Source organism: Phacochoerus africanus, chromosome 12, assembly GCF_016906955.1.
Source record: "Phacochoerus africanus isolate WHEZ1 chromosome 12, ROS_Pafr_v1, whole genome shotgun sequence".
In the NCBI taxonomy this organism is placed as follows: domain Eukaryota; kingdom Metazoa; phylum Chordata; class Mammalia; order Artiodactyla; family Suidae; genus Phacochoerus; species Phacochoerus africanus.
The window spans coordinates 38,021,758-38,047,258 of NC_062555.1; the positions used below are offsets into that span (position 1 = coordinate 38,021,758).

The window sequence follows — 25,501 nt, forward strand, 5'->3', positions numbered from 1 at the left end:
AGGCAGTGGGACGCTAAAGGGCAGTGAGGTCCCACGCAGCAGATAAGGGAGAGGTGACTGGAAGGCTGTTGCGGTTAGTACAGCGACCGGGGAGGGGGGGAGGGGCAGCCGAGGGAGGGAGAAGACCGGGTGGAAAATGAAGCCCAAGAGCGCCCCAGGAGTTGGAGAGAGGGCAGCCAGAGGCCCCTGGGATGGTGTTGGTGGGGGAACCCGGGCAGGGCCGGACAAGTTCTCTACAGTGTGAAAGTCTGAACAAACTGCTGTGGATTTCGAGCCGGACTCCACCTTGCGGGGTCGAGAGTGGGTGTGGCGGGAGAGGGTAGTTATGCCTCCTCCCTAAGTGTCCAGTCCTTGGAGCCAGGGCTCGGTTTAATAGGGTTCGGGGAAACGAGCAGCCTTCAAAAGGAGATAACCAGAAGCGACTGCGGGGTAAAGGCGTGTTAGGAGGGATTCCTTCTCCGAGCGAGGTGCCTGCGCTGGGCAAGCGGGCGCGCAGGGCGGCGAAGTCGGCGGGTAGAACCTAAATTCCTTTACCCCCAAGTCGCACACCTCCAGCGGTCGTCAGACGGCGGTTGAAAAATGTCCAGAGCGCGGCGCGGGGGGCGGGGAGGGTGGGGTTAAGCAACAGCCACAAACTCTACTGCGAACCCCAAACCCCGCCCCCTAGTCCGGACCGCGTCTCCTAGACGACGTGCTGCCAAGTGCGGCTGCGCGAGGGTGACGGAGCGCGGGCGAAGGGGAGGGGTGTTTTGGTTCCAGCCGCTCGCCGTCCTTTCCAGACTCCGTCGTCGTAAAGCTTCGGGTTCCTGCCTCCCCTTCCCCTTTCCCTTCCCTTTCCCGGCCCCAGTCCTCCTTCCCTCCTTCCCTTCTGCTTACCTCCCTTGTTTTCTACTGCCGCCCGGGGTCCGGGCCATTTTCCGGGCCGAGCGCGCTAAGGTGCGCGGCCCCGGGGCCCAGTATATGACCCGCCTTCTTGCTCCCCCACGCTTCCCCCGCCCCATGTGGCTGCGGGGCCGCGGCGGCGCTGCCCACTATGGCCCGGAAAGCAGTTAGCAGGAAGCGGAAAGCGCCCGCCTCGCCGGGAGCTGGGAGCGATGCTCAGGGCCCACAGGTGAGGGCTGAGAAGTGGGAGCCGGGTGATTAGACCGAGACACCTAGGGAATAGGGTTCGCAGATGAGGAAACCTTAACGGGGTCCAAGATCTATAGTCGGGGGTTTGGAGGGGGGGAGTTGGAGGTGGAGGGGAAGAGCAGAACCTCTGTCTGTAGAATCAGGGATGGGCCCTTAGGAGTTCACTGGAAAGCAGAAAGACCGCAGGGCTGAGGAGCTAAAGGGGAACATGAGAATGAGGCATATTCCAGGGAGGCCTGCAGCCGGGAGTGGGGTTTGGGGAGAAACAATCTGGGTTTCAAAGGAAGGGGATCAAAAGGAATCGAAGGAAGGGAACAAAACCTCCCACAAATACGTGAAGGGAAAGTTAAGCCCCCCTTCCAGTGGCCGGGGGAAGCGGAGATGATTGCATATCTCATATAGGAATGAGCCTCCCTAAGGATCCTCAAGCCCCGAGCTGGGTCTTTTGGTATTTGGACGCCTAGGAGAAACAGCAGTTTTCAGGTATCACTCCTATCCAGCTCTCTTTGGCGGGGAAGACCTTGTTGGTGGTATTCAGACTCAGATTTCCAGTGCCTGCCACCCCTTTGGTGTTTAATTTTTCAAATTTTTCAACTGTCTGGAGCATGGACCTGGTGACAGGAAGGTGGCCATTGCCTGAAAGACATGGGACCCTAGTCAGGCTCCTTGGGCTGCACCTTCCATGCTCTGCAGGAAGTGCAGGCCGAGACAGAGAAGGGGGCCATTAGAGATGTAGTCCAGGTCTGTCTCTGCCCTTTATTCCCTCCCCTATCAAAAGTACTCAGGTACTTTTAGGTACCTGAATCCTTCACTTCTAAGAAGACTTAGTTTTCTTTTGTCCTCTTTTCTGCTTTCATGTCCTTGTCTTTCAGCCCTTGTTTCCTGTAGGTAGGTTTGACTATGAGCAGCATCTTTTCAATGTTGGGAGAGTTAAACTGGACTTTAGATTGACTTTGCTGTCTTTTGTTTTGTATTGTATTTCTTTTTTTTTTGCCATTTTTTGGGCTGCTCCCGTGGCATATGGATCCCAGGCTAGGGGCCGAATCGGAGCTGTAGCCACCGGCCTACGCCAGAGCCACAGCAACGCCAGATCGTTAACCCACTGAGCAAGGCCAGGGATCGAACCCAAAACCTCATAGTTCCTAGTCGGATTCATTACCCACTGCACCACAACGGGAACTCCTAGTATTGTGTTTCTGTTGTATGTAAATCCTGCAGAAAGAATTTTTGTTGAGTTCCTTAATACAGTAGGATCTCTCCATCTGACAAAGGTAGCAAAAGCCTTGATTTTTAATTTTGCTTTCCACAGTTTGGCTGGGATCACTCACTTCACAAAAGGAAAAGACTCCCCCCAGTGAAGAGATCCTTAGTGTACTACCTGAAGAACCGAGAAGTCAGGCTACAGAATGAAACCAACTACTCTCGAGTGTTGCATGGTTATGCAGCACAGCAACTTCCCAGTCTCCTGAAGGAGAGAGAGTTTCACCTTGGGACCCTCAATAAAGTGTTTGCATCTCAGTGGCTAAATCATAGGCAAGTGGTGTGTGGCACAAAATGCAACACGGTAAGTGTCTGGGATGGGTTAAGTGTCTCTTAGTCCTGGATATGTGGCTCCACATGCTTTAGGATCACTTACTGCTGGTTTTCCCATTAGTTCTTTTGGGAGGAGATTGCCTTATTCTCCTCTCCATTCACTCCTATCTGTTCATGACTTTTTCTCTTTTTTTATTTGTTTTCTTACTTCCATATCTCATTTCTGATAAATCTTCAGAGGAGTCTATTTCTTTAGGTCTCTTGCCATGTAGGTATGCCACTGCTTCTAGATTTTCTTCTTTGTTTTTTAAGTCAGAGGCCTAGGAGGAAAGACAGGAAAAGAATGATGATCAGGGCATCATTCAGGATAGAGGATAGTATGTTTTCCTCTGCCTTTCTTTTTTTAAAGGCTGAACCCGTGGCATATGGAAGTTCCTAGGCTAGGGGCTGAATTGGAGCTACAGCTGCAGGCCTACACCACAGTTCATGGCAATGCCAGATCCTTAACCCACTGAACAAGGCCAGGGATCAAACCCTTGTCTTCATGGATACCAGTTGGATTCATTTCTGCTGCACCACAGTGAGAACTCCAGGGTACAGGACAGTAAACACCTAGATGTTGTCTGGTAGCCTAAGGGCATATGTGGAAGTATTTTATTTTACTTTATTTTTTGCCATTTCTTGGGCCGCTCCCTCGGCATATGGAGGTTCCCAGGCTAGGGGTCGAATCGGAGCTGTAGCTGCCAGCCTACGCCAGAGCCACAGCAACGCGGGATCCGAGCCACGTCTGCAACCTACACCACAGCTCACGGCAACGCTGGATCGTTAACCCATTGAGCAAGGGCAGGGATCGAACCCGCAGCCTCGTGGTTCCTAGTCGGATTCGTTAACCACTGTGCCACAATGGGAACTCCAGAAGTATTTTAAATTGCACTTGACTGAAGGTAGGAATAAGACAAATATTCTTTTAGGAGGTAGACTCTAAAAATGTATTTCCCATGGGAAAGGGAAGGCAAGTATGTTCAGTGGTATGTTTTAGGATGTCAGTGTTTGACCTTTGCAAAGTAGTGTTCTGAAAAGGAGTAAAAAGAGAGAAAAATTGAACATGCCGTGAGTGGAGTATTTTTACATAGAATGACTTAGAAGACGGTTATAAGTGAATGAAGGGGACATTTCATCAGTAAATTTAACCAGGGCATTTACAAGCCTGGATAAAATAAGTCAATCCATAATTGATGTTGTGGATATGATTGTAACAGAAGAGCACAAATAGCACAATTGCAGAGTTCCCATCATGGCTTAGCGGTCAACAAACCGGACTGGCATCCGTGAGGATGCCGGTGTGATCCCTGACCTTGATCAGTGGGTTAAGGACCTGGCACTGCCGTGAGCTGTAGCTCAGGTGGCAGACACAGCTCGGATCCCACACTGCTGTGGCTGTGATGTAGGCCAGTGGCTGTGCCTTCGATCCGACCCCTAGCCTGAGAACTCCTATATGCCAAAAGTTCGGCCCTAAAAAGCAAAAAACAAAACAAAAAAACCCCCCACAAAAAACCAAATAGCACAAATAATGCCAAGTGAGAAAAGGCAGGGCCTGCAGGTGGGAGATGATTCTGAATAACTTGTGGGAGAAGATGAAATGTAGGCCCAGCTGCTCTCCTGTATGAATAGACAAGAAATGTCATAATGGCGGGGTAAATTAACCCTGGGCAGAAACATACCTTGGATCAGTTGAAAGAGAGGATGGCTCTAGATCAAGAAAGTCTTAAGTACTAGGAGAAGTGTTTATAAAGGACACAGGCAAGGATTTAAACATGAGTTGTTTTTTGTGTTTGGCCACGCCCATGGCATGTGAAAGTTCCTGGGCCAAGAGTGGAACCCAAGCTGCTGCAGTGACAACACTAGATCCTTAACCCACTGCACAAGAGAACTCCTAAACCTGAGTTTTAAGGAAGGAAATAATACCATGGTGGTTGAGGCCAAGCTTTCATTTCCTCTTCTGTTGAAGGCTGCTTGTTATGAAGAAGCCTGTCAAAAAACTAAGTAGTGTGGCAGCCTTCTACAAAACTTCCTTTTCCTAGTCTCTCAGGCCATCACTCTTGGATTAAGAGACCTGTCATCATTGTCACTTGGAGTAGAAAAAAAGTCTTCCATTTAGAGGAATTCATTCCACACTGCACACAAACCCTCATAGTGTTTTGCCCAGAAAATGTTGATGAATTTTAAATTGAATTAGTCATTATAGTCTACTGCTTCTTGAATTTATTAACACTCTTTTGAAGGTGAGAATAATGTTAGGTAGTAGTGATTTAACCCACTCTTAATACCTACTTCTTTTTGTCTTTGTGTCCTCATGACTTGTGTTTAAGTGGAGGGTTGTTTTGTTTTCTTCTTATAGTTAGTGTTTTTCTTTGCTTAGCTTTCAGAACCTAATAGTGAGCCAGGAACACTTCTCTTCTCTGAACTTTTGTGATATTTGGCAAATGATTCCCTTATCTGTGCCTTTGTTTTCCCTTATCTGTGCCTTTGTTTTCCCTTCTGTGAAATGGGAGTGGTAATATCTAGTGCCGAGAAGGTAGCTGTATATATCTTAGGAAATATTTCAAGTTAGCATAAGCTTACTTATTCAAAAACAGTAGTGGTGATAATTAATCCAAAGTCTTTCCCCATGCTCGTGGCACTTCCTGTGACTTCTTTCAGTTTAAAAGGAAATTTATTTAAATGTTTACAACTATCTTTGGATAATACCTGAAGGTTTTGTGGAGGGAGAAGTTCATGTTGGATTCTCAGTAAATTAAGTTTTGATGTATTGAAATTTTACCATCGATGAAACGATTTAAATGTATTCAGCAAGAAAAGTATACCACAGCTATTTATATCCTAAAATAACTTTTTATGGAGTTCTCATCGTGGTGCAGCAGAAACAAATCCGACTAGGAACCATGAGGTTGCGGGTTTGATCCCTGGCCTCACTCAGTGGGTTAAGGATCTGGTATTGCCATGAGCTGTGGTGTATGTTGCAGGCGCGACGTGGATCTGATGTTGCTGTGGCTGTGGTGTAGGCTGGTGGCTGTAGCTCCGATTAGACCCCTAGCCTGGAAACTTCCATATGCCACACATGCGGTGTGTGTGGCCCTAAAAATAAATAAATAAAAAAATAAAATAACTTTAGGGAATTCTCATTGTGGCTCAGTGGGTTCATTACCCAACTAGTATCCATGAATATGTGGGTTCTATTCCTGGCCTCCCTCCGTGGGTTAAGGATCCGGCATTGCCACAAACTGTGGCTGTGGTATAGGCTGGCAACTGCAGTTCCAATTCAGCCCCTAGGCTAAGAACTTTCATATGCCATAGGTGTGAACCTAAAAAGAATAAATTAAAAAATGAATAAAATAACCTGTTAATATATATCTGCAGATTAGAAGCTGTTTTTCTCTTGGCTGTTGTTGGTGATGATGAGCATTTAACCAAATGTACACAGATGCTAACAGGTATTTCCATGTTAACTGACTTGGGGCTATAGTATAGACATGTTTGCTGAGGCAGTGGGTCATTCTCTGTGAAAAAAGCAGCAGAAAAAGTAAAATAAAATAAATAATAAAAAGCAGCAGAGATACTGTAAATTATTCTGTAGCTTATTTCCTGGAGTGGGAATTTACCTGTGCTGTGGGCTAACACTCAAACTAGGGGCACTCCATTCAACCTCCCTGAATGCCCTTGGCCCAGTAAGCACAGAAATAAGCTGGCCAGCTTATGTTTTAATCATTAATAATATTAGGACACTCTGTTTTTTTTGGGGGGAGCATGCACCTGAGGCATATGAAAGTTCCCAGGCTAGGGGTCACATCAGAGCTGCAGCTGCCGCCCTGCACCACAGCAATGCAGGATCTGAGCAGCATCTGCAACCTACCCACAGCTCATGGCAGTGTTGGATCCTTAAACTGTAGAGCGAGGCCAAGGATCAAACCCCCATCCTCATGAATACTAGTCAGGTTAATTATCACTGAGTGAGGCCAAGGATCAAACCCCTGTCCTCATGAATACTAGTCAGGTTAATTACCACTGAACGAGGCCAAGGATCAAACCCCCGTCCTCATGAATACTAGTCAGGTTAATTACCACTGAATGAGGCCAAGGATCAAACCTGCATCCTCATGAATACTAGTCAGATTCATTACCCCTGAGCCACAATGGGAATTCCCATAGGACACTCATATTTTTACTAAATTATTTAAAGAGGAGAGGTCGTAGAACCTTAATTGAATCTGGGTTTGGGTACCAGGATAGGTAGGTATATTTTCCTGGTTAGGGTTACAAATTCAGGTTTTGTACAGAGGCATACAAAAAAGCTAAAGAAGAGAAGCTTTCCAGGTACAGACAGTAGTGCGGATTGCAGAGAGCTAGAGAAAGTATTCTTTTTCTCCCCGCCCCCCCTCTTTAGGGCCACACCTATAGCATATGGAAGTTCCCAGACTAGGGGTTGAATTGGAGCTGCAGCTGTTGGCCTGCAGCACAGCCACAGCAACTCTGGATTCTTAATCCACTGAGCGAGACCAAGGATTGAACCAGAATCCTTGTAGATACTAGTCGGGTTCTTATCCTGCTGAGCCACAGTGAGAACTCCTAGAGAAGGTATTCTTAGCTCCAGTCAGTTGTTGCCTTGTAGGAATTTTGGTCTAGTGTTGGTTTTTTGTTTTTGTTTTTGTTTTTGTTTTTCCTTTTAAAGAGAAACCAGAGTTTGGGTTTTTATGGAGACACTATCAACTGTTTATGAGGAATATTGAGAATCCAGTGTGATAAAAGCTTTAGGTTCCTGGAAGAGAATTGTGAGATTAAGGTTGGAAAGGTTTATTAGGAACAAATTGTGGAGGCCCTTGGAAGTCAAGCTAAAATTTTCTTCTTTGGGGAATGGAGAGGGAAGCCCAGGGATTTTAAGTGGTTAGAGTAGTGCTTGAGAGAGCAATTATAGGATGCTAGTAGTGGTATGGACGAGAATCATAAGGAGCAAAACCAGGACAGTGTCAGGGTGAAGGTAAAGAGGAAACGGGTATTAAGACATTTTAGAAGAAAAAAAAAAAACACTTTAGAGGTAGAATCTATAGATAATAACCTATATATTTAATCCCTTCAGAGGAGTAAGTCACAGTTGGTACTAATGTCTTGAATCTGGGTAACTGGAAGGATAGCAAGCGGGAATGTTGAGCAGATTTGAAGGGAAAATGTTTAGTTTTGTGCTTTCAATTAGTAGAAGTTTGAGAGGGGAAAAGATTAAAGTTCATGGTTTAGGAGTCATGTGTATAAGGGATTATTGAAATTGTTCTGTTGCTGGGGAAGAGAGGGTAGAGAAATCACTCTTGGTTTCTATAAACCTTCCCTGGAATTTGAAAATGTTACTATTTGTATGTTTTCTGGGCCTGATGTGGGGAGGATGATGCGGGGAGTGGTCCATAGATTTCATTAGATTTTCGAGGGGAATACTGTGAATCAGAAATGAGCAAGAACCACTGGTGTTGTTGGGGGATTAAGAGCAGAACTTTGGAGAATAACACCTACATTTATAGGACAGAAGTGCTACAGGGGGAGGAAGGAGGTCAGAGGAAAACCAGGAGAGTACCAAGAACAATTTTTTTTTTTTTTTAGGGCTGCACCTGCATAAGGAGATTCCCAGGCTAGGAATGGAATCGGAGCTGCAGCTGCCAGCCTACGCCACAGCCACAGCAACGCAAGATCTGAGCCATGTCTGTGACACCACAGCTTAAGGCAATGCTGGATCCCCAACCCACTGAGCAAGGCCAGGGATTGAACCTGAATCCTCATGGATCCTAGTCAGGTTTGTTAACCACTGCGCCACGAAGGGAACTCCCTCAAGAACAATTTAAGAAAGTGGATATTTTGAGAGGGGTCAGTTTGGGAAGATTAATGACAGGCAGAGAGATAATGTGTGCAGAGTTTGAGATATTTAATTTTGTTTTTTGTTTTTATTATTTTATTGTTATTATTATTGCTTTTTAAGGCTGCACTCAAAGCATACAGAAGTTCCCAGGCTAGGGGTCAAATCAGAGCTACAGCTGCTGGCCTACGCCACAACTGCAGCAATGCAGGATCTGAGCTGCATCTGCAGTACACCACAGCTCACAGCACTGCCAAATCCTTAACTCATTGAGCGAGGCCAGGGAATCAAACCGGCATCCTCATGGGTTTGTTTCCACTGTGCCACAATGAAACTTCCAAAGGTATTTAATTTTAGATGTGAACTTTTATTTACCATTTTTTGCTCCTAGGGACTCACTCACGTACAGTAGACACAATTGTTGCTTGCAGCTAGGGAGAACCTCCACCACAGGGAACCATGAAGCCAGTCAGTAAGAGGGTGTTAGGGGGAGTTCTGGTCGTGGCTCTGGTTAAGGAATCCGACTAGGAACCATGAGGTTGCGGGTTCAATCCCTGGCCTCGCTCAGTGGGTTGAGGATCCAGTGTTGCCGTGAGCTGTGGCGTAGGTCACAAATGAGGCTTGGATCTGGCGTTGCTGTGGCTGTGGCTGTGGCATAGGCTGGCAGCTACAGCTCCGATTAGACCCCCTAGCCTGGGAACCTTGATATGCTGTGGGTGCAGCCCAAGAAAAGGCAAAAAGACAAAAACAACAATAACAAAAAAAAAACAAAACAAAAAGAGGGTGTTAGAAAGGATTTACAGCAGTGATTTGGGAAAAGGCTTAAGGAAATAGGACTTTTGCAGGAAAACCTCCTGTGAAATTAATTTTCACCGAGACACTAAGGCCTAACTGATAGTAGCAGTCTAACTCCTGGGTGTCAGAGCTGCTTTTATCTTTCTCAGCATCTCCCAAAGTATTAGTCGGAGGCACACTGCTGACTTCACAGATAGGCTTGATGGATCATAATGAAGCAAACAAGATGAGCTTGGGTTGCAGTTTGCTGCCAGATGAGAAGAAGCACTTGGAGAAGTCTAATTTTGGGGGTAGGGTAGGATAGTAGCTACCAGGGTTGAGAAAATATAACTGTAATGTTGTATTTCTGAGTTTACATGTTCAGATTCTTGAACTCATTAGAGCAGAATAGGAAACTCACTTTGAGACATAGGGAAACAAAACAAAGGAAAAATGTGGGAGTTTTGCTCCGAATCAATTTTTTTTTTTTCTTTTTAGTCCTACACCTGCAGGATATGGAAGTTCCCAGGCTAGGGATCGAATCAGAGCAGCTGTCGGCCTACGCCACAGCCACAGCAGCTTGGGATCCAAGCCATGTCTGCGACCTACACCACAGCTCATGGCAATGCTAGATCCCTGACCCACTGAGTGAGGCCAGGGATCAAACCCTCATCCTCATCGATACTAGTCAGATTCATTTCCACTGCTCCACAACAGAAACTCCTGACCAAATTTTTTATTCTTTCCTCTTTGTCATACTATTTTATTTTCCCAGGTGGGTTACAGCCTTTTAGAGAATGCTTTAAAATCCTTATGGAACTCCTTGTGTCTGGCCAAATGTACATTTCAGGTTAACAGCATTCTTATCTGTATGATTTGTCTATATTTTGTAGTTAGATAGTAACTTGCTAATTAGGTTTTAGTATTTTAAATGGCATATGATTATTCTTTGCTAAGAAATAGAGTTATTCCAGAATTAGTCTTTATCTTATTTCAGAATATTTGACTCTCTTGAGAGGAAGATTTTAGATAGAGAAGTGATAGAATTGCTGTCCTGGGAGTTCCCGTCGTGGCGCAGTAGTTAACGAATCCGACTAGGAACCATGAGGTTGCGGGTTCGGTCCCTGCCCTTGCTCAGTGGGTTAACGATCCGGCGTTGCCGAGAGCTGTGGTGTAGGCTGCAGACGCGGCTCGGATCCCACGTTGCTGTGGCTCTGGCATAGGCTGGTGGCTACAGCTCCGATTCGACCCCTAACCTGGGAACCTCCATATGTCGAGGGAGCGGCCCAAGAAATAGCAAAAAGACAAAAAAAAAAAAAAGAATTGCTGTCCTGGCAAGTTCATTCTGCTGGGGCACATGTGCAGAAGTGTTTCTGGATTGAAAATCATTGTGCAGGAGTTCCCGTTGTGGTGCACTGGAAACGAATCCAACTAGGAACCATGAGGTTGCACTTTCGATCCCTGGCCTCCTTCAATGAATAAGGGATCCAGCTTTGCCGTGAGCTGTGGTATAGGTTGCAGATGCAGCTCAGATCCTGTGTTGCTGTGGCTCTAATGTAGGCTGGCAGCTGCAGCTCTGATTTGACCCCTAGCCTGGGAACCTCCATGTGTTGTGGGTATGGCCCTAAAAAGCAAAAGGAAAGAAAAAATCATTATAGAAGTGCTTCAGAAATCTAAAGTTCTTTGTAAAGCTAATTGATGTAGTAAGGCTTTAGGAAAAGGATCAGTAGGAATAAGTTTATATGTGATGGTGCTAGAATTGTCTGCACCTTTCTGACTTCATCTTAAGAAGGCCTTGCATGGATTAACATAGGTACGGGCTCCGGGACTCCTGTTTCATGTAGTGTGTTGAGACTTTGGTTATCCTCTGTATGTGAGGGAATAAATGGTCAAGAATATTAGGGCCTGGAGCTCCCGTCGTGGCTCGGTGGTTAACGAATCCGGCTAGGAAGCATGAGGTTTCGGGTTCGATCCCTGGCCTTGCTCAGTGGGTTAAGGATCTGGCGTTGCTGTGAGCTGTAATGTAGGTCACAAACATAGCGTGGATCCTGCATTGCTGTGGCTGTGGTGTAGGCCGGCAGCTACAGCTTCAATTAGACCCCTAGCCTGGGAACCTCCATGTGCTGTGGGAGTGGCCCTAGAAAAGGCTAAAAGACAAAGACCAAAAGAAAAAAAAAAAAAAAGAATATTAGGGCCTGACACATGCAGGACTTAATATGATCGATTAATCTATGAGAGGCAAGAATATACAGTAGGGAAAAGACTGTCTCTTCAGTGAAAATTCCTGCTGGGAAGACCAAACAGCTCCATGTAAAAGAATGAAATTATAATGTTTTCTCATACCTTATACAAAAATAAACTCAACATAGTTTAAAGACCTAAGCTTAAGGCCAGAAACCATGAAACACCTAGAAGAAAACAGAGGTAGAAAACTCTTTTACATAAATCATAGTACTATTTTTTGGATATATCTCATGAGACAAATAATAACAGCAAGCAGATGGGACTTAATTAAACTTAAAAGCTTTTGGACAGCAAAGGAAACCATCCACAAATCAAAAAGACAGCCTACTGAATGGGAGAAAATATTTGCAAATGATATGACCAAGAAGGGGTTAATACCCAAATTATATAAACAGCTCATACAACTCAATATTAAAAGAACAAATGACCTGATTAAAAATCAGGCAGAAATGGGGAAGTCCCTGGGGGCCCAGTAGTTAAGGATTTGGCATTGTTATTGGTGCGGTGTTCAATCCCTGGCCTGAGCACTTGTGCATGCTATAGGCATGCCCTCCCCACCAAAAAAAAAAACAAAAAATTGGGGCAGAAGGCCTAAATATACATTTTCCCAAAAACACAGATGGTCAACAGGCACATGAAAAATGCTCAGTGTCTCTAGTTACCAGAAAAATGCAAATCAAAACCACAATGAGATACTACCTCACACCTGAGAGTGGCTATTTTCAAAAAGGCCATAAATAACAAATATTGGTCAGGATGTGGAGAAAAAAGAACTGTCGTATGCTGTTGGCTGGGACATACATTGGTACAACTGCTATGGAAAATGGTATGGAGGTTCCTAAAAATATACCTACCATATAATCTAGCAATTCCATTACTGGGTATATACTCAGAGAAAACAGAAATGCTAATTCAGGAGTTCCCATTATGGCTTGGTGGGTTAAGGACCTGATGTAGACTCCCAGAGGATGCAGGTTTGATCCCTTGCCTCGCCTAGTGGATTATGGATCCAGCATTCATAAGCTGCAGTGTAGGTCATAGATGCAGCTCAGATCTGGTGTGGCTGTGGCTGTGGCTGTGGCAAAGGGATCAGCTGAAGCTCTTACTCAGCCCCTAGCCTGGGACCTTACACATGCCACAGATGTGGCCATAAAAAAGAAAAAAAAAAACAAAACACTGATTCAAAAAGATATATGCACCTCAATGCTCATAATAGCATTATTTACAATTGCCATCATATGGAAGCAGCCTACACACACACACACACACACACACACACACACACACACACACACACTGTGGAATACTACTACTCAACCATAAAAAAGAATGAAATTTTGCCACTTTTGGAACAATGTAGGTGGACCAGGAGGGTATTATGCTTAGTGTAGTACGTCAGGGAAAGACAAATACTGTATGTTATCGCTATACATATATATATATTATATATATATATTATATATATATATGGAATCTAAAAAAATTATATATATATATTATATATATATATATGGAATCTAAAAAAATATTTACAAAGCAGAAACAGACTCAGATATAGAGAACAAGCTGGGGTTGCCATTGGGAGGAGAGGGATGTGGGGAAGGGCACGATGTAGGGGATTAAGAGATACAAACTATATAAAATAAGCTGAAAGGATATATCATACAACACTGGAAGTACAGCCATTTATTTTATAATAACTTTTTTTTTTTTGGTCTTTTTGCCATTTCTTGGGCCGCTCCTGCGGCATATGGGGGGTTCCCAGGCTAGGAGTCTAATTGGAGCTGTAGCTGCCAGCCTACGCCAGAGCCACAGCAACGCGGGATCTGAGCCACGTCTGCGACCTACACCACAGCTCATGGCAACGCCGGATCTTTAACCCACTGAGCAAGGGCAGGGATCGAACCCGCAGCCTCATGGTTCCTAGTCGGATTCGTTAACCACTGTGCCATGACGGGAACTCCCTATAATAACTTTAAATGAAGTATAAGCTGTAAAAATTTTGAATCTCTGTTGTATACCTGAAACTAATCTTGTAAATTAGCTATACTTCAATAAAAATTTAAATTTTTCTGGGGGCCTTGAATAGTAGGCTCATTTATGGAAGGATTCAAGAATTTTAGGGCAGCATTTCTCAACAAGAATGTCGATGGTTTTTTGGTGGTTTCTTCTTTCTTTGGGACTTTACCTCATACTGCTAGATAGTTCACATTCTTAGCTGCTGCTCCATAAATGCCAGCAATGCCCCCCTACCCTGCTCCCTCAGTTATTGTGACAGTCGGGCACATGTGTACACAGGCACACATACATGCATCATCAAACATTATGCCTCCAGTTGAGAACCGCTGCTGCAGGGCTTGAAGTGGGCAGTTTTTCTCTTACATGAACTGGGCGCCTCCCCCCTTTTTGTTGGGGCACACTCATGGCATATGGTAGTTCCCAGGCCAGGGCTTAAACCTGTACTGTAGGGAGTTCCCATTGTGGCTCAGCGGTAAAATATCCAACTAGTATCCATGGAGGCCATGGGCTCAATCCCTGGCCTCATCAGTAGCTTAAGTATCCAGCATTGGCCCAAGCCATGGTGTAGGTCGCAGACTGCTCAGATCTGCTGTGTCTGTGGTATAGACCAGCAGCTGCAGTTCCAATTACTTTTAGGTAACTTTTTCTTTTCCCTCTGATTCATGTCTAGCCTTTAATAATAAATAATCCTGTTAATCATCTTTTGCATCTGCAGAGTAGAGTCACATGCTTGGCAGCATGGTCCCTGGTGAATTTAGGGCCTGTTCCTATAGCCCTGTAGACTTGGAGGATGGGGAAACCCAAGTTCCTGAAAACAGAGGTTTGCTGGGATGTCCCTGGCAGGCTAACTTCTTACAGAATGTTAGTAATAAGATAGTCTAGGCACATTGCAAATCAACTGTCATTTATTTTTTTAATTTTTTAATTATAGTCGATTCAACTATAATTTTAAAAAAAATAAGGAGTTCCCACTGGAGCTCAGTGGAAATGAACCTGACTAGCTAGTATCCATGAGGATGCAGGTTTGATCCCTGACCTTGCTCAGTGGGTTAAGGATCCAGTGTTGCCATGTGCTGTGGTGTAGGTTGAAGATGTGGCTCAGATCTGGCGTTGGAGTAGGCCGGCAGCTGCAACTCTAATTCGACTCCTAGCCTGGAAACTTCCGCATGCTGCAGATGTGGCCCTAAAAAGACCAAAAAAAAAAAAAAAAAGGTTTATTGACAATATTTTATCTACAGTAATAGAAATTAAAAATACAAGAAAGATTGCTCAGAATCTGATCTCTTTTCAAACCTGTTTTTCATTTGTCAAATTCCTATTTAGTCCTTAACCACATGCGAGCATACTTGTTCATAGCTACAATCAGCAGAGACAGAATCCTGTATCTCATTACATTTAGCAATATCAAAAGCTCTGCATGTTATTAGACTCTTCACAATTAGATCAATACCTGCATATCATCATGTAAAAATTTGGTTTACCATAAATTACTTAAGTACTCTGTTGTTAGCATTTGGATAAAATAGCTTCCAATAATTATTTTGATAAAAAAGACTTCTCTCTTCCTTTGGATAAATCCCAAAGTCTGAAAATATTAGGTCACGAGGGTATCATATTTTTAGGCTCTTCATTCAACAAATAATACATTCCAGGTTTTTGAAAAGTAATGCCAATTTACTTTCATTAAAGAGTTTTAGGGAGTTCCCATTGCGGCGCAGCAGAAATGAATCTTGACTAGTCACCAGGAGGTTGCGGTTTCAATCCCTGGCCTCGCTCAGTGGGTTAAGAATTTGGTGTTGCCATGAGCTATGATGTAGGTTGCAGATGTGGCTCAGATCCTGCTTTGCTGTGGCTGTGGTATAGGCCAGCAGCCGTAGCTCCAGTTTGACCCCTAGCCTGGGAACCTCCATATGCTGAGGGCGCTGACCTAAAAAGCCGAAAAAAAAGGGGGTAGTTTTAGCAGCAACATATATACTACCTGTTCTACCATATCTTATCAGAACTGAGTAACACTTGATCTTTCATTTGCACACACAAAATACTTTGCATTTATCTGTATTCCTCTTATGAAATTAAATATAATTTCCTATAATTTACCAATTGTATTTCCTCTTATATAAATGAGGTCTAAATGAATTATTTTAAAATGTTTAAGCTATTTGGGATGTGTCTGACATACAGGAAATAGCCATTTACAGGTAGACACACACTCACTTCTAAAGTTTACCTGAATTTGGCTAGAAATACACCTAAAGACTAGAACCATCAAACTGCTGCCACCACTTCCTCCTTCTCCTTTACTTCCATTAGTTAATGTCATCAATTTACTGAGCAGGTGTTCTAGGCACTGTGCTAACCAACATTTTATTTAATTTTCTTCATGACTCTGCTAATCAGGTACTACTCACTCCATTTATTTTATTTTATTTTATTTTATTTTTAATTTTTTTTGTCTTTTTGCCTTTTCTATGGCTGCACCCATGGCATATGGAGGTTCGCAGGCTAGGGGTCCAATAGGAGCTACAGCTGCCAGCCTATGCCACAGCCATAGCCCCGCTAGAGCCAAGCCTCGTCTATGATCTACATCACAACTCAGGGCAACGCCAGATCCTTAACCCACTGAGCGAGGCCAGGGATCGAACCCGCAATCTCATGATTCCTAGTCGGATTCATTTCTGCTATGCCACAACGGGAACTCCCTCTCCATTTATTTTACAGGTGAAAGAAAAGGTTTAGGAGAAGATATCTGTCTTGTCCAAGGGCACAAATCTAGAAAGAAATGGAGCCTAGATTCAACCAGTGAATCTGTGTCCAAATATACAAAATGACCTAAACTTACTAATATTTCTGACTTAAGTTTACAGTAATAAAGAGGCCCCAAAAAACTGCAAACTAACGACCTAGGCTAAGATCTGACTTAAAAATAAAACAGGCAAAATTCTTGCTTTGTCCGTTGAGACAAGCAATAGGCATATAAAGAAAATAACCATTCGTCAAGGGCTTCCTCAAGGTGCAGAAATAAGATTTGATTACATCCAAGTGGCTACTGAATCAAGTTTTTTGGTTTTTTGGAGGTTTTTTGGTGGTGGGGGTGGGGAGTTTCCTGGCCAGGGATTGAACCCATGTCATAGCTGGAACCAGCTCGCCAGCAGTGGCAGTGCTGGATCCTTAACCTACTGCGCCACAAGGGAAATCTGAGAAACTTTCATTTTTAACACACACCTCAAGTGATTGTGATACAGATGATTCCTGGGTCATGCTTGGGAAACAAAAGCCTGAGCAATCAGAAATCAAATACGCATCAACTTAGGAGAAGATGGATTTGGAGTTCCCTTTGTGGCGCAGTGGTTAACGAATCCGACTAGGAACCATGAGGTTGCGGGTTCGGTCCCTGCCCTTGCTCAGTGGGTTAACGATCCAGCGTTGCCGAGAGCTGTGGTGTAGGTTGCAGATGAGGCTTGGATCCCGAGTTGCTGTGGCTCTGGTGTAGGCTGGCAGCTACAGCTCCAATTGGACCCCTAGCCTGGGAACCTCCATATGCCGTGAGAGCAGCCCTAGATATGGCAAAAAGACGAAGAAGAAGAAGGATTGGAGTTACCTTGTGGCTCAGTGGGTTAAGCATCTGGCATTGTCACTGCAGTGGCTTTGGTTGCTGCTGTGGTGTGGGTTTCCTCTCTGGCCCAGGAACTTCCACATGCTGCAGGCACGGACCAAAAAATAAAAAGATGATGAACTGGCAAAAGAAGACAAGAAGAAAGTGCCTAGGGAAAGCAGGAAGCAACAGAAGTAACTAGACTTATTATTTTAAGTATTTTTTTTTCTTTTTAGGGCCGCAGGTATGGAATATGGAAGTGATAGGATACAGGGCAAAGAGAGTTTCCCCTCTCAGGCACCCAAGTGTTTTGGAGCTCAAAATAATACCTAGAGAGAGATCTAGCTTTTCAGTGGGCAAATACATAACCATATTATCATTTAGTCTTTGTGCTCGGGAAGTAAGAATGAAAGAAAAGGAATTATGTTATCGTTGTTTTAATACTGTTATTATTAAAAGCTTATAATCTCTTAATACACCAGATAATTAATTAGCCTGTAAGGACAATCTGCTCTCCAGTACTTTGCAATTTAGGGAAAAGTCTTCCTGTTAATTCTGAGTAGATGGCCTTATGCCTGGAAATGCCCTGGGGAATGAAAAGCTAAAAATGTCTTGTAGAGATATTGTTTTCTTCTGAGTAATCTATACATTAATTATTAGAATCCTTGAGTACTGTAGGAATCAATTTCCACCCCCCATAGGAAGAAATGAGGATTTGTGTAAAATCGGGTTAGTTGGTCAGTTTTTTGTTTATCCTGTTTTTCTGATTGGATGGTGTATCACTTGGTGGTAGAACATGGGGTTTGTATTTAGGTAAAAGCAGCACTCGATTCTGATTTTACAGCCCAAGAAATTTACCATATGTTTGTCAAGATGCTTAAGGTAGCTGAAACCACTGAGCTCTACTGTCAGAGGCTCTTCACTCTGTGACTGTGGGTACGAGGTAAAATCTTAGCTGTCTTGCCAAAGCTGACTCTCAGGACTTATTCCATTTTCAACAGAGCCCTCCAAAGTCAGGGATTAGAAGTCAGTTTACTGGACTTGCTAGCTATAAAGCTCGTAAAGAATTATGTTGCTTCGGAGTTCCTGTCATGGCTCAGTGGAAAGGAATCCCCTAGGAACCATGAGGTTGCGGGTTCCATCCCCGGCCTTGCTAAATGGATTAGGGCTCCGGCATTGCCTTGAGCTGTGGTGTAGGTTGCAGACGCGGCTCTGATCCCACGTGCCGTGGCTCTGGTGTAGGCCGGCGGCTGCAGCTCCTATTGGACCCCTAGCCTGGGAACCTCCATATGCTTCGGGAGCAGCCCAAGAAATGGCAAAAAAAAAAAAAAGAATTATGTTACTTAAATTCAGGATAATGAAGTCTTAATATGGCCTTCCTTTTGCAAAATCATCATTGTAGTAGGAAAATAGCAGAATTCATAATCTGAGATGTAGTTTTTTGTTTTTTTTTTTTTGTCTTTTTGCTATTTCTTCAGGCCGCTCCCGTGGCGTATGGAGTTTCCCAGGCTAGGGGTTGAATCGGAGCTGTAGCCCCCGGCCTACGCCAGAGCCACAGCAACGCGGGATCCGAGCCGTGTCTGCAACCTACACCACAGCTCACGGCAACGCCGGATCGTTAACCCACTGAGCAAGGGCAGGGACCGAACCCGCAACCTCATGGTTCCTAGTCGGATTCGCTAACCACTGCGTCACGACGGGAACTCCTGAGATGTAGTACTTTTGCTGATTTCAGCAAGCTAGCCCCATGGCCATCTTTTGGAGGAGCAGCTTAGATTCACAATTCAAAGAGTGAGAGATCTTAGCACCTCACAGGTACCTGGATTTAGATACAGAAATGTTCACTGCAGTGTGTTTTATAGTACTGAGAATTTGGACACAGCATAAATGTTCAGTAACAGGGAATGTGTTTGAAAAATTCTGGCATACGCATGCAGTGAATTACCGTAAAGCCATTAAAAAGTATACAAAATATATTGATTAATTTGAAAATGTGTTACTGCTGTATCAAATAAAAAGATAGAAGTATGAAGTTGCATTTTTATAAGTGGAGAAAAATATGTATGCATGTAACTGGGTATGTAGTGAAGGACATGAAAATAAATATACCAAATGGTAGTAGGTGGTGGTGTTTATTTTCTGATTTCTATTTGTCTATGTTTTATAAATTTATGATGTATTACTTTTGTAATTGGGTCCCCCAAAACGTTATGTTACTTTAAACAACCATGTGGTCTTTCCTTAATAGACTTGCAATAGAAACAGTGACCTGGGCTTTCTAGGTATGACAACTCTTTTAACTCCTAAACAGTCCAAAATATTACAGCTGTAGAGTCTTGTCTGTTTTTTGGGGGAGGGGGCACACCTGCAGCATACAGAAGTTCCTGGGCCAGGGATTGAACCCATGCCACAGCAGTGACCTGAGCTGCTGTAGTGACAATGCCAGATCATTAACCTGGTCAGTCATCAGAAAACTTCTATAGCTATAGAGTCTTATTTTTACCTTTTTTAAATTTTTTAAGAGAATTAAATGATTTTTATTTTTTCTATTATAGTTGGTTTATAGTGTCATTTTTCTACCGTACAGCAAAGTGACCCGGTCACATATACATACATTCTTTTTCTCTCATCATGCTCCATCATAAGTGACTAGATATAGAGTTCCCAGTGCTATACAGCAGGATCTCATTGCTTATCCATTCCAAAGGCAATAGTTTGCATCTATTAACCCCAGATTCCCAGTCCATCCCACTCTCTCCCCCTCCCCCTTGGCAACCACAAGTCTCTTCTCCAAGTCCATGAGTTTCTTTTCTGTGGAAAGGTTCATTTGTGCCATATATTAGATTCCAGATATAAGTGATATCATAGGATATTTGTCTTTTTATTATTTCACTTAGTATGAGAGTCTCTAGTTCCATCCATGTTGCTGCAAATGGCATTATTTTCTTTTTTATGGCTGAGTAGTATTCCATTGTGTATATGTACCACCTTTTTTTTTGTTTTTTTTTGTTTTGTTTTGTCTGTTTGTCTTTTTGTTGTTCTAGGGCCATACCCGTAGCACATGGAGATTCCCAGGCTAGGGGTCCAATTGGGGCTGTGGCTGCTGGCCTACGCCAGAGCCACAGCAACTCGGGATCCAAGCCGCGTCTGCAACCTACACCACAGCTCACGGCAATGCCGGATCGTTAACCCACTGAGCAAGGGCAGGGATCGAACCTGCAACCTCATGGTTCCTAGTCGGATTCGTTAACCACTGAGCCATGACGGTAACTCCTACCACATCTTAATCCATGCCTCTGTCAGTGGACATTTAGATTGTTTCCATGTGCTGGCTATTGTGAATAGTGCTGCAATGAGGGTGCATGTGTCTTTTTCAAGGGAAGTTTTGTCCGGATGTATGCCCAAGAGTGGGATTGCTGAGTCATATGGTAGTTCTGTATTTAGTTTTCTGACATACCTCCATACTGTTTTCCATAGTGGTTGTACCAATTTACATTCCCACCAACAGGGCAGGAGGGTTCCCTTTTCTCCACACCCTCTCCATATAGCTGTAGAGTCTTGATATCGGCCAAGCAGCTTATCAAGCTCAGCCACATTCCTAGCTCCTGCACAGCAGAGTGCAGGTGGGCAGGCAGTAAATTTTATTATTTATTTATTTAAGTTAAAAAAATTTTTTAGGGCCGCACTTGCAGCATATGGAAGTTCCCAGGCTAGGAGTTGAATCAGAGCCATAGCCTCCAACCTACACCATAGCCACAGCCACAGCAATGCCTGATCCCAGCCACATCTGCGACCTATGCCACAGTTTGCATCCATGCTGGATCCTTAACCCACTGAGCGAGGCCAGGGATCAAACCCGCATTCTCATGGGTACTAGTTGGGTTCTTAACTTGCTGAGCCACAATGGGAACTCTAGCAGGCAGCCAGCTTTTAGACATGGGCTGGACAGAATGCCTGATTGCCCTGAACATTGTTAGAGTCCTCATTAAGTGCAGCTCATTATTTCAAGGCCTGTAGTCTTCTTCACTTCTTTTTAAATTATGCATGTTACAAGTGTTCATTAAGAAAAAAAATTAACATTCCTGGAGTTATGTTTTGGTTTCTTTCTTTCTTTTTTTTTTGGCTGTGCCCATGGCAAGTGGAATGCCAGGGCTCACACCTATACCACAGCAGTGACAGTGCTGGATCCTTAACTTGCTAGCCCACCTAGGAACTTCTACATGTTTAATTTTTGATGCATATTGTTTGACCATCTTCTGTTGTGTTTCTTTCTTTTTTTGGACCCACCTGAAACATGTGAAAGTTCCTGGGCCAGGGATTGAACCCATGCCACAGTTGCAGCTGGTAGCAGCACCAAACCTTTAACCCACTATGCCACATTGGGGAACTTCCTATGTTGTGTTTCTTGGTCTTGGTTCCTGTTTCTCCTTACTCCTCCTCATCCTGGTTTGGGATAGAGAATGTATTCCTCTGCTTTGATTTCAGTTATCAGAGTTCCGATTGTGGTGCCCTGGGATCTATGATGTCTCTGGAGTGCCGAGACACTGGCCTGCTCAGTGGGTTAAAGATTTGGAGTTGCTGCTACAGTGTAGTAGCACAACTCTGATCATTGGCCCAAGAACTCCATATGCTGAAGAGTGGCCAAAAAAGAAAAAGAAAAAGAAAAAAAGATTTCTATTATCTTCCCTTTTCCCAACTTTGAGCAAACTTAAGCTGCCCTCTTGCCTTTTACTGAGTCAGTGTAGTTCATCCTTTTTTTCTCTATGGCCACACCTGCGGCATATGGAAGTTACCGGGATTAACTCCAAGCCATAGCTGAGGCCACACTGGATCATTTCACCTACTGCACCACAGCAGAAACTCTGGTGTAGTTCATCTTGATGTATGTGGATTTGCTTTCCTTTCTCCTTTAGCCTCCAGCTGAAACACTCTTTGAATTTTAGACACTTTGTGAGTCTGCCCTCCCTCCTCCCCATTTTATTAAGCCACCTTGATCTTTCTCTAATACACACACTTGCATATGTCTGGATATATACATGCATACAGAGGTGTACTCACTAGTGTTACAGTCTTCCTGTTCATAAGGCCTTTGCTTTCTTTCTTTACCTGTTTGTCCTAACTTGGAAATTGGAGGGAGCAATTGAGCCTCTAACTAATCGAGCTAACCTTGCTGTGCTGCTAGTTTCTGGCAGGGATCCCAAAAGGTTAATGTGGGGCAGCCTCATTCTGGGAAATGTTATAGGACCTGCATGAAGACTTGACCCCTTGTCATGGAGCTTGGGAGATAATCTGTGGCAGCCCATCCACATAGCTGTTTCTTCCTTTGAAGAAGCAGAAAGGCTCTTTCCTTCACACAGTGCTTTGTCTTTCCTCTGCAAGGATGAAGATGAGATTGGGGGTAAACACTTGGTTTCCTGGGCCCTCTACAGAGCCGGCTGCTTCATCTCCCTATATCAGATCTTTTTCATCTAATGTAGAATCATTCCTAATACCCTGTGAAAGAAACAAACATTAGGGAGTTCCCGTCGTGGCGCAGTGGTTAACAAATCTTACTAGAAACCATGAGGTTGCGGGTTCCATCCCTGGCCTTGCTCAGTGGGTTAAGGATCTGGCGTTGCTGTGAGCTATGGTGTAGGTTGCAGAGGCGGCTCGCATCCCACATTGCTGTGGCTGTGGCGTAGGCCAGGGGCTACAGCTCCAATTGGACCCCTAGCCTGGGAACCTCCATATGCCGCGGGTGCGGCCCAAGAAATGGCAAAAAGACAAAAACAAACAAACAAACAAAACATTAGAATAATGTGTTACTGTTAGATAGTACTTATTAAGCACCTATTCTGTGCTGAGCCTTATGCTAGACACTTTAAATTTTATTAGGTCCCTTAGCAGCCCTTTAAGATGAATAATACTATCCAAAGTTTTATAGATAAGAAATAAGCTTCAGGGAGTTCCCATCGTGGTGCAGCAGAAATGAATCTGACTAGAAACCATGAGGCTGCGGGTTCGCTCCCTGGACTGGCTTGGGTTAAGGATTTGGCATTGCTGTGAGCTGTGGTGTAGGTCGCAGATGCAGCTCAGATCTGGCATTGCTGTGGCTGTGGTCTAGGCCGGCAGCTATAGCTCCGATTAGACCCCTAGCCTGGGAACCTCCATATGCTGCAGGTGCGGCCCTAAGAAGACAAAAGGAAGGAAGGGAGGGAGGAAAAGAAGAAAGAAAAGAAAGAAAAAGAAGCTTCAGAAAGGTTAAGTGACTTGACCAAGATCACACAGATGCTAAGTAGCCAATCTGGAATTCATACCTAGAAGTTTCCCAAGTCCCAAAGGGGAGAGGTTAGACATGAATAGATGAAGCCTTTTCTCTTCATCTTTTCTGGATGGTAGCAGGGGAGCCTATGCCTGTTTTAAGGCATAGGGGAAACTCAGATCTTTGCAGGTTGCCGGTCAGTTTACTCTTGTGTCTTATCAAACATGTTGTCCTTATATACAGATCAGATTCTCTCCACGTCAGTGCCTCTTAAGCCTCGGTATGCTTGGAGATATTGGGAAACTCCATATTCCAGTTTAGTGGGTCTAGGGTGGGGCCTGGCATCCTTTGTTTCTTTTTTTTTTTTTTCTTTTTTGTCTTTTAGCCATTTCTTGGGCTGTTCCTGCAGCATATGGAGGTTCCCAGGCTAGGGGTTGAATCAGAGCTGTAGCCGCTGGCCTACGCCAGAGCCACAGCAATGTGGGATCGGTGCAAACTACACCACAGCTCATGGCAACACCAGATCCTTAACCCACTGAGTAAGGCCAGGGATCGAACCTGCAACCTCATGGTTCCTAGTTGGATTCGTTAACCACTGAGCCACGATGGGAACCCCAGGATCTTTTGTTTCTAAAAAGCTTCTAGATGCTTCTTGAATAGCAGTATTCTAGATCATTTGTGGTTAAACTTGGGCAGTCTTTAGATTCACCTGTAGATCCTTGAAAAAATTTTTAATTTTATTGGCCCCAAACACAGAACTTTATAATTAGAGGAATCTTAAGGTAGGGCATGGGAATTGTTTTGTAGCTTTTTGAAAAAAGAAAATCCCCCAGGTAATTGTGATAGTTTAAAAATCCCTGATGTAAGAAGTTCCCACTATGGTGCAAGGGTTAAGAATCCAACTATAGCGGCTCAGTCGCTGCAGAGGTGTGGATTGGATCCCTAGCCCGGCACAGTGGATTAAAGGATCGAGCATTGCTAAAGCTGCAGCATAGGTTGCATCTGCAGCTTGGATTCATTCAGTCCCTGGCCTGAAAATTTCCATATGCCATAGGTACAGCTTTAACAAAAAAAAATTGCTGGTATAGAAGCTAACATATTTTGGATGCCTTGTCTCACACGACACAGAGGTGTAAGTGGGCAGTTAATTTTGCTTCATTAAACATTTGAGAGGCCAAGTTGGTTAGAGATCATTTGTTTAAAAGACTGAGAAATCCCACTCACTTTATTGGAAGGTCTCAGTCACAGACCCCAAGAGCAAGAAACATCCGTGGATCTCAGAAGCAAACAGCTAGGAATTGGAAAGCCACTAGGAACTAAGGATGTCCATACTCTGTTTCCTTTTCTCTGGGGACTGGCTTTGGTGGAAGATGGCCACCCAGACAGTTTGGTTTAGTGCCACCAGACAATTCCTCATTCCTGAGAGAATTTGAATGACCCAGTCCAGTGTGGCCTCTGGACTGGTTCTCCCTAAGCCAGGAGGGCACCCCAGGACAGTGCTGTGATCTGGAAATCTTATATCAAACTAACTCAGCTACAAGGACCCCTCTGAGTGCAAGGATATGGGGGCCCTCTTACATCGTTGCCATGGCCCCCTAAAAGATAACTGTAAGTGCTTACTGTGTAGCTCTGCATTTGGGGGGCAAGAGGATAGAACCAAACAGGGTAGATCCCCTCCTCTTGGAATTGGGAGGGCTTAATCGGGAAGAGAGACAAGTAAAGATATTAAATCGGAGTTCCTGTTGTGGTGCAACAGAAATGAATCTGACTAGTATCCATGAGGATGCAGGTTTGATCCCTGGCCTCACTCAGTGGGTTGGGTATCTGGTGTTGCCATGAGCTGTGGTGTAGGTTGCAGACATGGCTCTAATCTGGTGTTGCTGTGGCTCTGGTGTAGGCTGGCAGCTGTAGCTCCAATTCTGCCCCTAACCTGGGAACTTCCATATGCTGCAAGTGCGGTCCTAAAAAGCCAGAAAAAAAAAAACAAAAAAGATTTAAAATCTGTAATAAGATCTGAGTATTGTGGGAGTTCCCTCGTGGCTTGGCAGGTTAAGAACCCGACTAGTATCCCTGAGGA

At 44.2% G+C, this 25,501-nt stretch overlaps 1 protein-coding gene across 1 annotated transcript in view; it reads left to right on the forward strand.

The window, feature by feature from the left end:
- The first annotated feature begins 726 nt into the window (after window positions 1-726).
- The window catches only part of DCAF12 (DDB1 and CUL4 associated factor 12), a 39,676-nt gene continuing 14,901 nt past the window's right edge, over window positions 727-25,501 (forward strand). The window contains exons 1-2 of the mRNA XM_047754952.1: window positions 727-1,111; window positions 2,441-2,695. Of these exons, the coding sequence (XP_047610908.1) occupies window positions 1,034-1,111; window positions 2,441-2,695 (333 nt within the window). The 5' untranslated portion in view covers window positions 727-1,033. The remainder of the gene's footprint in view (window positions 1,112-2,440; window positions 2,696-25,501) is intronic.